General features: G+C 44.0%; 1 protein-coding gene across 4 annotated transcripts in view; it reads right to left on the reverse strand.

Annotated features, from left to right (window-relative positions):
* Positions 1-14,250, reverse strand: part of ubxn6 (UBX domain protein 6) — a 65,474-nt gene that overhangs the window by 12,607 nt on the left and 38,617 nt on the right. For all 4 annotated transcript variants that reach the window (XR_005457974.1, XM_038777231.1, XM_038777232.1 and 1 more), the window contains exons 7-9: positions 13,271-13,355; positions 12,604-12,823; positions 4,131-4,261 (exon numbers count right to left, since the gene is read on the reverse strand). Coding sequence is in view for 3 of the 4 variants with exons in the window: in XM_038777231.1 (XP_038633159.1) it covers positions 4,131-4,261; positions 12,604-12,823; positions 13,271-13,355 (436 nt within the window). In the remaining variant the exon portion in view is untranslated. The remainder of the gene's footprint in view (positions 1-4,130; positions 4,262-12,603; positions 12,824-13,270; positions 13,356-14,250) is intronic.

Below are 14,250 nucleotides of genomic sequence, written 5' to 3' on the forward strand. Positions count from 1 at the left end.
ATGTATACACCACCTCGTGAAGGGTTAATAGTTAATAGTCACATGTCAGGGAGGACGAGGGCCCCAGGAACTGCTGGGGTTTGAGGGGAAAGCAAGCAGTCACAGACCAGTGAAGAGCGATGGAGAGTGTAGTGGAAGAACAAGCAGGAATCAAACCAGGTGATATCAATCATCAGAAACATAACCGAGCAGTGGCTGCACGGTGGCACAGTGGTTATCACTGCTGCCTTATGGCGCGAGGACCTAGGTTTGATCCCAGCCGTGGATCACTGTCCGTGTGGAGTTTACACATTCTCCCGTGTCTGTGTGGGTATTACCACCACAACCCAAAGATGTGCAGGGTAGGTGGATTGGCTACGTTAAATTGCCCCTTAATTGGAAGAAGAAATTAATTGGGCACTTTAAGAAAAAATAAATAAACATTTGGGCAGCACGATAGCATGGTGGTGAGCATAAATGCTTCACAGCTCCAGGGTCCCAGGTTCAATTCCCGGCTGGGTCACTGTCTGTGTGGAGTCTGCACGTCCTCCCCGTGTGTGCGTGGGTTTCCTCCGGGTGCTCTGGTTTCCTCCCACAGTCCAAAAATGTGCGGGTTAGGTGGATTGGCCATGCTAAATTGCCCGTAGTGTCCTAAAATGTAAGGTTAAGGGGGGGTTGTTGGGTTACGGGTATAGGGTGGATACGTGGGTTTGAGTAGGGTGATCGTTGCTCGGCACAACATCGAGGGCCGATGGGCCTGTTCTGTGCTGTACTGTTCTATGTTCTATTACCAAGTTGTGATAATGTGTCTCGATTCGGCCAGTCCCGGGGTGGGCCTGGCAGGGATTCCTATCTTGCAATGGCTCCAGTTGATGTTAAAGGTAGGACAGGATTAGTGAGGCCACCTGTGCCAGGCCTCTGGAATCAAAGCCTCTCTTTCTCCAGGGCTAGAGCACCCCCAGGTTAAGGGCCAGCCACCTTCAGCGCTGCATGGACAGCGGTGCTGCTAAAACAAGCAGCCATTTGCCTCTCCTGCAGCTTTAGCTGAAGATTTTAAAATCCCATGGCCCCTGTAAGAAAAACCATTTCCTTGTGTAATAACCAACATTACTCTCTCCGGACTCGTATCATTCCTCCCTCTCTCCTTCATTCACCCAGAATAATCAAAATATGGTATGGAGAGTAGGGGCCTGCAAACAGGAGAAGCAACAGGGCGCATGATTTCTCTCCCAGGACCGGCTGCCTAGTTTAAAAAAATAATTTCCAGGATGTGGGCGTCGTTGGTTAGGCCAGCATTTATTGCCTATCCCTACTTGCCCTTCAGAAGGTGCTGATGAGTTGTCTTCTTGAACTGTTGCAGTCCTTGGGGTGTAGGTACACCCACTGTGCTATCAGGGAGGGAGTTCCAGAATGTTGCCCCAGCGACAGTGAAGGAATAGTGATACATGCCCAAATCAGGGTGGTGAGTGACTTGGAAGGGAACCCCCAGTGGGTTTGGAAGGTGCTGCTGAGGAACCTTGGTGCGTTACTGCAGTGCATCTTGTAGTTGGTACACATGGCTGCCACTGTTTATCGGTGGTGAGGGTTTGAAAGTTTGTGGAAGGGGGAGCAATCAAAGCGGGCTGCTTTGTCCTAGATGGTGTCAAGCTTCTGGAGTGTTGTTGGAGCCGCACTCATCCAGGCAAGTGGAAAGTATTCCATTACACTCCTGACTTGTGCCTTGTTGATGGTGAACAGGCTTTGGGAGTCAGGAAGAGAGCTACTCGCTATAGGACTCCTAAACTTTGACCTGCCCTGGTAGCCACAGTAATAATGTGGTTGGTCCAGTTCAGTTTCTGAGCAATTGTAACTCCTTGGATGTGGATTGTGGGGGATTCAGTGATGGTAATGCCATTGAATGTGGCATGAATGTAACTTGCCACTTGTCAGCCCAGCCTGCATATTGTCCCGGTCTTGCTGCATTTGGACATGGACTGCTTCATTACCTGAGGAGTTATGAATAGTGCTGAACATTGTGCAGTCAAGCACAAACATCCCCATCTCGGACCTTATGATGGAAGGGAGGTCATTGATGAAGCAGCTGAAGATGGTTGGGCTGAGGACACCACTCTGAAGCACTCCTGCGGTGTGATCTTGGAGTTGAGATGATTGACCTCCAATCACCACAGCCATCTTTCTTTCTGCCGGGTATGACTCCAACCAGCAGAGAGTTTTCCCCTGATTCCCATCGACTCCAGTTTAACTAGGGTTCCTTGATGCCATACTTGGTCAAATGCTGCCTTGATGTCAAGGGCAGTCACTCTCACCTCACCTCTGCCATTCAGCTCTTTTGTCCATGTTTGGACCAAGGCTGTAATGAGGTGAGGAGATGAGTGACCCTGCCGGAACCCAAACTGAGCGTCCGTGAGCAATTTATTGCTGAATAAGTGCTGCTTGATAGCACTGTTGATGGCTCTTTCCAGTACTTTGCTGATGATGGAAAGTAGGCTGATAGGGCAGTAATTGGCCGGGTTGGATTTGCCGTTTTTTTTTGTGTACAGGACAGACCTGGACAGTTTTCCACATTACAGGGTGGATGCCAGTGTTGTAGCTGTACTGGAACAGTTCCTGTTCACTCAGCAACCTGTCTTTATCCCTTTGCAGCTTCCTTGCATACTCCTCACCACTTACCTTTGCACCTAATCGTTAGTAAACTTGCAGTACCCAGCTAATTACAGCCCCCCAACCCGAAAAAGCTCCATTTATTCCTATTCTCAGTTTGACCAATGTTCAATCCGTGCTAATATGATCCCTAGTCCCACAAATCGTAACTGTAAAAACCTTATCTGATACCTTGTAGATGTTCTGAAAATCCAAATACACCACACCATATCTATCCTACGAGTTACATCTTCAAAAAACTTAACAGATTTGTCAAACATTATTTGCCCCTTCATAAATCCATGTTGATTCAGCTCAATCATACTATGATTTTCTAAGTGCTCTGTTGCTAATTCCTTATTAAGAGATTCTTAGCACTTGTCTACTATTGACGTTAGGCTAACAGCACTATAGTTCCACATTTTCTCTCTTTCTCTTTCCTTTAACAACAGGCTTGTTTGCTACCTTCAATCCTTAAGATTTGCTCTAGATTCCAAAGAATACTGGAAGATTAAATCCATACACCCACTATCTCTGCAGCTACCCATTTTAAAGCCCGAGGCCATGATGTCCAAGGAATTTGTCGCTACTTAGCTCCATTAATTTCTCCAGTACTTTTTTTTTTACATATACTGATTTCTTCAAGTTCCCCGTTCTTACTAGACCCTTGATTCTCTATTATTTGAGATGTTTTGTGTCTTCCACCATGAAGACAAATAAAACAGTTCTTGATTAATAAGGGGATTAAAGGTTATGGGGAGTAGGCAAGAGAATGGGGATGAGAAAAATATCAGCCAAGATTAAATGGCGGAGCAGACTCGATGGGTCGAGTGGCCTAATTCTGCTCCTATGTCTTATGGTCTTAATATCTCTGTCATTTCCTTATTTCTCATTACCATTTCACGTTCTCTGCCTCTGCTTCTAATGGGCCCAGATTCCTTTCATTCATCTCATCCTTTTCCCATACCTTTGGAAATGTTTTCATGCCTCTCTCCAGTGCTACTCTAATACTTTTTTACTTTGCTAATCAATTTCTTTACCAAATTCTAAAATCCTCCCAATCTTGCTACTCTTTTTGGTGACAATAGAAGCCTCTTCATTTGATCTAATTTAGTTTTAATTCCTCTTGCTCGCATCTTGAGAGTTGATACATTAGAAATCTTTACAAAAAGTATGGAACACAAGGTCCTGCAGTCAGAAAAGGTCTGTGTATCAAACATAGTGCACAAAAGAATGTTATAAAAATTATGACTTTACATTTTTTCCTAACCATTCCAGAGGCTATCTAATGCATATCTATTTACTGTGATAATTCTAATATCAGTTAGATATTTGCTTGTTCATCTTTTATAGAATAAAATTACTTAGTTGAACATATAATTCCACCAAGATTTAAAAGAATTGAAGGGATTATTAGATTAAAATCAAAAAATGGGTAAAGGGACATGTTTTGGCGGTTTAAAGACTCAAATGATCAGACTGGCTGCAAATTTTCCAAAAAGCAAGATTACCTTGTAAAATGTATCCATCTGGAAATCTTACACGCAAGAGTGTGTAGTTATATTTCTTCATCTCCCTCTGCTCGTCTCTCTCCCGCATGGCTTTCGTTCTCAGTTTGGTCATCCTATCCAAAGCTTCTGATCTGCCAACACACACCCCATTGCCACTTTACTTTAATTAATACAACAAAGATCGTCACAAACAATGCAGCACCCGCTGCAGCACTGACATTATGAACAGGTTCAATTCTGGGTCGAAGCCAGTAGGGATGGTGCCAATAGGCTTTTTGGTAGGGAGGAGAAAGAAATTAGGAATCTGTAGCACAATAAATTGTTTGTATATAAAATACTTGCATTTACCAATGCACATGAGAACACAACAAAGGACAAAGCACTGATGTTCTTGTTACATTTAGTTGTTTGCATTCCTTCAAAACCAATAGCTTCATACCACCCAGATTATTCAGCCCAGGTCTATGCAGGTGTTTATGGTCCACATTAGCCACTTCTCACCCTCATCTTACTTCATCTCACCCATCAGTATACCTTTCTATTCTTTTCTCCCTCACAGTCTTTTCTAGCTATCCTTTTAATGCCTCTGCCATTTGCCTATATCACACAGTCATGGCCAAATTGTGTTTTCTCACTTTGCCTTACATTTGAGGAAGTGTTTTTTCTTATTTGAGTGATTGTCCCAATTTAAATAATTCCAGCGGCAAGCCTTTTGTGAATTTAAAAATAAGGATGGTTATTTACCACAGGCTGGCCCTGGAGGTTTAAAAACATGACGTCGCACTCACTCGACTCACACATACCATCATTCACACAAAGGTAAGATACAGGTGATGGGGCAGGCTGTAGTTTAGATGAGGTGAAGTTCTTCTACTAGGTTGGTTTTTCAGTAAACCACTTGTAGTCGAATTTCCAGGAAGTTAGTTTTCAGGTGAACTCGAAGTTGGAGCCCGTTTGGGAGACTCCTTCCCCCAGCTTCAAGGGATGGCGGTTTATTATCTCGGTGGTTAGTTGACTTTGAGTGGGTTCAATGGCTGCCAGATGAATCTCTGTCTCAGCTTCTTGCTGAATATTTAAGGTGGACCACAAAAATGGTCTCACCATGTGACTGGCACAAGTTCAAACTCCTTTCTCCCCCCAAAAGGAGTGGTGTGATGATTACACATCCTGTGTTGTTGTTTGACACTTTGAAATTCATCAAGTCTAGTTTGGAAGTGAAACGATCATAATACAACAGAAGGTCGATGGGGATCAATTCGTATTAATCGAATACACATTGTATTTTCTTCTGATGTTTTGTTTGTCCACGTTGAAACAGAAAGATGAGCTAGTTGGAAGGAGACAGCTCTTTTGTTGACAGCCTATCCTTAAACAGAGGGATATGTGAAGTCTCCAGATGGCTGTGAATGTCCATATTTAATTGGGTATTTGTTCGAGACTCAGGGTTGTCAGAAGCCAAAAGCTCACATGATATGCAATGACCATTTGAACAGATTGTGTGTTCAAAATTTTAGAAATATTGACTGAAAGTTCATACGATGATAACTCAATCCAGGAGCAAGTTCGACATTCTCATCATTCTTCAAAGACTTTTCTGCTGAATTCTTAATTGGGCTTATTCGTGATGATCTTTTATGCACGACCCTTTATGGACTCCTGCAGAAGTAAAAGCATCTTCCTTACAGCTAACCTATTAGAGAGTTTAATTTTAAAGATCTCTATCAGATCATCTTGCAGCCTTCTTTTTCTTTAGTTTTATTCACCTCATTTTCCACTTTTTCATCAAATATACATCCAACAAAAGATAACCACCAATAACAAATACAATAGCAATCCCCCAACCAGCATCCCCTTCAACATACAAGCCCAAACATCACCCCTACATCCCAAATACAAAACAAGACAGATCAAAAGAGAATCCACGGTCATCCCATACATGGTAAACAATAAACAATACACTCACCACTTCCCTGCCCCCCTAATGTTCAATGGCATCCAAATCTTGAAAGTGCAGGATAAACAATGCCCATGAATTGTAGAACCCTTCCATCCCCCCCTTAACTCAAGCCTTCTCTTTCATAGAAAAAAGAAAATCCTAACTTGTTCAGCCGTTCCTTATAGCTATAACCTCTCAGTCTGATATCATCCATGTGAATCATTTATGCATTTGAACCTTCAGCAATGTCTCTGCATCTTTTACATATGAGACCAGAACAGGTCAGATACCGGTCATCTATGAATTCCCCATCCCATCACTTGCCAACAACTCATTCTGGGCATTAAAAATAACTTTGGTGATAAGACAAGGAAAGTATTTAATTCAATTATGATAACATTAAATGGAAAAGATAATTCTGTTCTTGTGTAGTGCCTTGCATTTCTTCAGATCACCCCAGAGTGCTTTACAACCAATGAGTTACCAAAAGAAGTATTGTCACTGTTTTATAAGCAAACACGGAAGTGAATTTACATCCAACAAAGACAAACAATCGGTTAACATGATTTTGATGGTGAGAGGAATGTATAGCTACTGGAGGGCTGCCAGTGATCATGAAGCTGTATCTCAGGAGACATTTTCAGAAGCAGATACATAGGAGAAAATCCATACAGAACTCAGTGTCACTGCTTCACAAACACATCTTCATTATCAAATGGGAGAAACAATTCCTTTGGAAAGTTATACAAAAGAAATAGTACATCAAAGTCAGAGAAACTAATTATCACAGTGCTACAGAGGCACAACTGTGCCAAAATGGCAATAAGCAGGTTGGCGTAGTTAGCACTGCTGCCTCAAGGCCCCAAGGAGCCGGGTGCAATCCCAGCCCGGTTCACTGTCCATTTGGAGTTCGCACATTCTCCCAGTGTCTGTGTGTGTCTCACCCCCACAACCCAAAAAGGTGTGCAATCTAGGTGAATTGGCCACACTAAATTGCCTTTGCTTCAGTGAAACCTGATCCTCCCACTAAGACTTGGCCTGGGACAGCTTTTGAAAATAGCCATGTTCTGGCAACATTGCCTGCCCTCATGAATCCCTTAGCAACCACAACAAAGAAACACTGGCACATTTAATTTATAATTTGGGAGAATAGCGCCACAACCAGAATTTGGTAATGTTATTAATTTTGCTGTAAAATAATCAGACAATAACTTCGATAAAATCTTTGTCTTTGCCAATTATTTAAGTTATTCAAATAGTCTGTTAAATGTTTCTCAGAGAGCAGCATTTGGAACCACCACCAGAGAAAAATGGCAATTAAAAAAGAAATCCCTCCTCACCTTCCACATGCATGAAATCTCCTTGCGACGTGAAATCTTAAAAGTTTCTTTTAAAATGTTTGTTTTGTTACAATGCTGCGCAATGCCAAGAGTCCTGACACAGACAGACACAGCTTGGGATAGTGTCAAAGAGGGCAGCGTGTGGCACAGTGGTTAGCTCTGCTGGCTACGGTGCTGAGGACCCGGGTTCGAATCCTGCCCCTGGATCACTGTCTGTGTGGAGTTTGCACATTCCCCCTGTGTTTGCGTGCGTTTCACCCACACAACCCAAAAGTTGTGCAGGTTAGGTGGATTGACCATGCTAAATTGCCCCTTAATTAGAAAAAAAAAAAAATCAGGAACTCTAAATTTATTTATTTTTAATTTAAGAAGGGATAGTGTCAAAGATGAACTTGTCAGATTTGCTAAGGCTAGCCACAAGACGACCTGCGTGTCAGGAGCTGGCACAATACTAACACAAGACAAAGTAGCTTGATCAGGATGAAGGCAGAGAGATCGCTGTGTCAGTGAAGAAACTGCCACTAATTCGTACATGGGAGCAGTTAAGCCTTGTAGGACACAAGTCAGAAATCTATAACTCTTAGGGCAGCACAGTGGTTAGTACTGTTGCGTCACGGCACCGAAGTTCCGGTTTAGAACCTGGCCGGTCTGTCCGTATGGAGTTTGCACGTTCTCCTGGTGTCTGCGTGGGTTTCACCCCCACAATGCAAAAAGATGTGCAGCGCACGTATTTGGCCACACTAAATTGCCCCTTAATTGAAAAAAATTGGGCATTTTAAATTTATTTAAAAAAAGAAGAAATCTATAACTCAGTGTGAAAGTAAATGTAGAGCTATTTCACTGCTCTGTAATGCAGGACAGTGGAAATAGTGATAGCAGACTTTCCACTGGAAATGGAACATGTACAACAAATAAAACCAAGCATTCCTAAAGCTTGAGATGGTACTGCATTGGCTAGCACGGTTGTTTCTCAGTGCCAGGAACCCGGGTTCAATTCCCGGCTTGGGTCACCGTCTGTGAGGAGCCTGCACATTCTCCCCGTGTGGGCATGGGTTTCCTCCGGGTGCTCCGGTTCCCTCCCACAAGTCCTGAAATCCAGCAGAGGGCAGCAGAGCAGAGCTACTGATCAGCTGTTCTGGGGAAATTTGCATACGTGCAGTGCGGTCAGCCTAATTTGAAGGTGTACCTGCGAAGAAGACCCGAGGAGTTTGAGTGAAGGGAGGCATCCAGAAGAGGGCAGCAGAGCAGAGCTACTGATCAGCTGTTCTGGGGAAATTTGCATACGTGCAGTGCGGTCAGCCTAATTTGCATACGTTTGGTATGTTGCCTCCCAGGTGCAAGGGTACGTGATGTCTCGGATCGTGTTTTCCGGGTCCTTAAGGGGGAGGGGGAGCAGCCCCAAGTCGTAGTCCACATTGGCACTAACGACATAGGTAGGAAAGGGAGCAAGGATGTCAGGCAGGCCTTTAGGGAGCTAGGATGGAAGCTCAGAGCGAGAACAAACAGAGTTGTTATCTCTGGGTTGTTGCCCGTGCCACGTGATAGTGAGACGAGGAATAGGGAGAGAGAGCAATTAAACACGTGCTACAGGGATGGTGCAGGCGGGAGGGATTCAGATTTCTGGATAACTGGGGCTCTTTCTGGGGAAGGTGGGACCTCTATAGACAGGATGGTCTACATCTGAACCTGAGGGGCACCAATATCCTGGGGGGGAGATTTGTTAGTGCTCTTTGGGGGGGTTTAAACTAATTCAGCAGGGGCATGGGAACCTGGATTATAGTTTTGGGGTACGGGAGATTGAGAGTATAGAGGTCAGGAGCACAGATTTGACTTCGCAGGAGGGTGCCAGTGTTCAGGTAGGTGGTTTGAAGTGTGTCTACTTCAATGCCAGGAGTATACGAAATAAGGTAGGGGAACTGGCAGCATGGGTTGGTACCTGGGACTTCGATGTTGTGGCCATTTCAGAGACATGGATAGAGCAGGGACAGGAATGGTTGTTGCAGGTTCCGGGGTTTAGGTGTTTTAGTAAGCTCAGAGAAGGGGGCAAAAGAGGGGGAGGTGTGGCGCTGCTAGTCAAGGACAGTATTACGGTGGCGGAAAGGATGCTAGATGGAGACTATTCTTCCGCGGTAGTATGGACTGAGGTTAGAAACAGGAAAGGAGAGGTCACCCTGTTGGGAGTTTTCTATCGGCTACCTAATAGTTCTAGGGATGTAGAGGAAAGGATGGCGAAGATGATTCTGGAAAAGAGCGAAAGTAACAGGGTAGTTGTTATGGGAGACTTTAATTTTCCAAATATTGACTGGAAAAGATATAGTTCGAGTACATTAGATGGGTCGTTCTTTGTACAATGTGTGCAGGAGGGTTTCCTGACACAATATGTTGACAGGCCAACAAGAGGCGAGGCCACATTGGATTTGGTTTTGGGTAATGAACCAGGCCAGGTGTTAGATCTGGAGGTAGGTGAGCACTTTGGAAACAGTGACCATAATTCGGTGACCTTTACATTAGTGATGGAAAGGGATAAGTATGCCCCGCAGGGCAAGAGTTATAGCTGGGGGAAGGGCAATTATGATGCCAATAGACATGACTTAGGATGTGTTGGTTGGAGAAGTAGGCTGCAAGGGTTGGGCACACTGGATATGTGGAGCTTGTTCAAGGAACAGCTATTGCGTGTTCTTGATAAGTACGTACCAGTCAGGCAGGGAGGAATGGGTAGAGCGAGGGAACCGTGGTTTACCAAAGAAGTTAAATCTCTTGTTAAGAGGAAGAAGGAGGCCTATGTGAAGATGAGGCGTGAAGTTTCAGTTGGGGCGCTTGATAGTTACAAGGAAGCGAGGAAGGATCTAAAGAGAGAGCTAAGACGAGCAAGGAGGGGACATGAGAAGTCTTTGGCAGGTAGGATCAAGGAAAACCCAAAAGCTTTCTATAGGTATGTCAGGAATAAAAGAATGACTAGGGTAAGAGTAGGGCCAGTCAAGGACAGTGGTGGGAAGTTGTGTGTGGAGGCTGAGGAGATAAGCGAGATATTAAATGAATACTTTTCGTCAGTATTCACTCAGGAAAAAGATAATGTTGTGGAGGAGAATGCTGAGACCCAGGCTATTAGAATAGATGGCATTGAGGTGCGTAGGGAAGAAGTGTTGGCAATTCTGGACAAGGTGAAAATAGATAAGTCCCCGGGGCCTGATGGGATTTATCCTAGGATTCTCTGGGAAGCCAGGGAAGAGAATGCTGAGCCTTTGGCTTTGATTTTTATGTCATCATTGGCTACAGGAATAGTGCCAGAGGATTGGAGGGTAGCAAATGTGGTCCCTTTGTTCAAGAAGGGGAGTAGAGATAACCCCGGTAACTATAGGCCGGTGAGCCTCACGTCTGTTGTGGGTAAAGTCTTGGAGAGGATTATAAAAGATACGATTTATAATCATCTAGATAGGAATAATATGATTAGGGATAGTCAGCATGATTTTGTGAAGGGTAGGTCATGCCTCACAAACCTTATCGAGTTCTTTGAGAAGGTGACTGAACAGGTAGACGAGGGTAGAGCAGTTGATGTGGTGTATATGGATTTCAGTAAAGCGTTTGATAAGGTTCCCCACGGTCGGCTATTGCAGAAAATACGGAGGCTGGGGATCGAGGGTGATTTAGAGATGTGGATCAGAAATTGGCTAGTTGAAAGAAGACAGAGGGTGGTGGTTGATGGCAAATGTTCAGAATGGAGTTCAGTTACGAGTGGCGTACCACAAGGATCTGTTCTGGGGCCGTTGCTGTTTGTCATTTTTATAAATGACCTAGAGGAGGGCACAGAAGGTTGGGTGAGTAAATTTGCAGACGACACTAAAGTCGGTGGAGTTGTAGACAGTGTGGAAGGATGTTGAAGGTTACAGAGGGACATAGATAAGCTGCAGAGCTGGGCTGAGAGGTGCCAAATGGAGTTTAATGTAGAGAAGTGTGAGGTGATTCACTTTGGAAAGAAAAACAGGAATGCGGAATATTTGGCTAATGGTAAAATTCTTGGCAGTGTGGATGAGCAGAGGGATCTCGGTGTCCATGTACATAGATCCCTGAAAGTTGCCACCCAGGTTCATAGGGTTGTGAAGAAGGCCTATGGTGTGTTGGCCTTTATTGGTAGAGGGATTGAGTTCCGGAGCCATGAGGTCATGTTGCAGCTGTACAAAACTCTGGTACGGCCGCATTTGGAGTATTGCGTACAGTTCTGGTCGCCTCATTATAGGAAGGACGTGGAAGCTTTGGAACGGGTGCAGAGGAGATTTACCAGGATGTTGCCTGGTATGGAGGGAAAATCTTATGAGGAAAGGCTGATGGACTTGAGGTTGTTCTCGTTAGAGAGAAGAAGGTTAAGAGGTGACTTAATAGAGGCATACAAAATGATCAGAGGGTTAGATAGGGTGGACAGTGAGAGCCTTCTCCCGCGGATGGAGGTGGCTAGCACGAGGGGACATAGCCTTAAATTGAGGGGTAATAGATATAGGACAGACGTCAGAGGTAGGTTTTTTACGCAAAGAGTGGTGAGGCCGTGGAATGCCCTACCTGCAACAGTAGTGACCTCGCCAACATTGAGGGCATTTAAAAGTTTATTGGATAAGCATATGGATGATAATGGCATAGTGTAGGTTAGATGGCCTTTAGTCTTTGACTTCCCATGTCGGTGCAACATCGTGGGCCGAAGGGCCTGTACTGCGCTGTATCGTTCTATGTTCTATGTTCTAAGACGTGCTTGTTCGGTGAATTGGACATTCTGAATTCTCCCTCAGTGTACTCGAACAGGCACCACAGTGAGAGTGGCAACTAGGGAATTTTCAAGTAACTTTATTGCAGTGTTAATGTAAGCCTACTTGTGATACTAGAGAAGATTATTATTAATTAATGATTATTATTTAAGCAAACCATTTTTGCCAAAATAATCAGTGCCAGCTTGGTCCATTTCCAAGTCAGAAGGTGGTGGGTTCAAGGCCCATGCAAATATTTGAATGTGTAATCTAGTCTGACAATGTAGTACTAAGAAAGTGCAGAGTTCAGATAAAGGTGCAGTAAGACGGCTAGGGTTGGTACGCTGACAGGATGAGTTCAGGTCTTCTTCATGCAGACATTCCCAATTTTTAAAAACACTGTACTTCCAATGATCAAACTAGAGATCATAACGTATATGTGACCATATATGTGAATCAAGCCATACCTCATCAGCTGCTCCCGTTTAATTTCATCAGCAGTCAGGTTGTAGAACTCGCTGGGCAACTCGAATTTTGCTGCCTGGGACGAAGGTCGAAAAACCTGGATCCGCCGATCTAGTTGTGCTCTAACAGGCTCAGCGCTTAAGAGTTCATCCTTGTACTGTTTAAGGTCTTCAAATGTGGTGAGAAATTCCTCATTTAACACGTAAAAATCTTCTTCATTTTCTATACAAAGAAAAAATAAAAGGTTTGTTATATTACAGCATAGAAGGTCCAATTTCTTTACCACTCTGAAATCTCACTTCAATGGTTTCACTTTCTCTGCAATGCTGTACTAACAGAAGGTGTCCATGCCAGAGGAACTCTATTCCTTGCCAGTGGAGCTAGAACTTTGGACCAACCATGAAGTCAAACTGAAGGCACTGACCCAGGAAATTAGGCTGTGCACTGATGATAAGGTTGGGGGTGGAGTCTGTGGTGATGGGAGCACTGTTTTGTCACTCTGTCTTACTTCAAAGTCACATCTGGCCATTAGATGATACTTCAGCCCATGATTGAAACACGGTCGAGATTGTTACAAGTAGGCAACAATCCACTTACACACACACCTAGATACACAACTGATCAGGTGCGGCAACAATCTATTTGAGAGTACTGAAGGTCCATGGTTACCTTGTCCTGCTACTTGCAATGTTTTCCTTTCAAACCCAATTGACTGTAAAAATTCATGTGTTCCTTCCAGTTCAGATATCCTTTCCTTGAGGGCAAGAAAAGAAGGGAGGTGGAATGAGAGAGAGAATACTTCAATGTACACCAACTCAAAAAATCTGACTGCTAATCCATCCAAGCTGTCTCCAAGTAAAATAATTGTCGGATAAAAGGGGATGCAGGTACAACATTTAAAAGACAAATGGTAGGATGGACTTCACTCAAAGAGCACGACAGAGAAAGTTCCCAGTAGGGAAATGGAACAACCCTGGTGTTACTCGAGAAGTAGTTGGTTGCTGTAATGGTGATGCTGTAGCTTTCTAGATGATGTGATGAATGGATTTAATTGGCTCTCATCCGTGCAAATACTTATAACAGCTGAAGTGGGAACATTCATTCCAGCAAAAATATAGATTTAATTTAGAGGCCAGTATTGAAGCATCCTTTGAATAAATATTCACGCTTTTATTTCATGTGATGTGTGGGTCATTGGCAAAACCAGCATTTGTTGCCTATTCCTAATTGTCCTTGAGAATGTGGTGGTGATGTGCCTTCATGAATCGCTGCAGTCCATTTGTTGCAAGTTCACCCACAGTGCTGTTAGGAAAGGAATCCCATGATTTTGACCCAGCAACAGTGAAGGAAAGACAATACAGTTTCAAGTCAGGATGGTGCAATGTCTTGGAGGGAACTCGTAGATGGTGGAGTTCCCATCTGTCTGCTGACCTGGTCCTTCTAGGTGGTAGCAGTCATGGGTTTGGAAGATGCTGTCGAAGCAGCCTTGGCAAGTTGCTACAGTGCATCTTGTAGATGGTTGCTGCAGTGCATCTTGTAAATGGTACACACTGTGGCCACTGCTCATCAGTGATGGGGAGAGTGAATGTTTAAGGTGGTGGATAGGTGTCAGCTGTTTAGTCCAGAATGGTGTTAAACATTTTGCGTGC

Source organism: Scyliorhinus canicula, chromosome 18 (assembly GCF_902713615.1).
Source record: "Scyliorhinus canicula chromosome 18, sScyCan1.1, whole genome shotgun sequence".
Taxonomy (NCBI): Eukaryota; Metazoa; Chordata; class Chondrichthyes; order Carcharhiniformes; family Scyliorhinidae; genus Scyliorhinus; species Scyliorhinus canicula.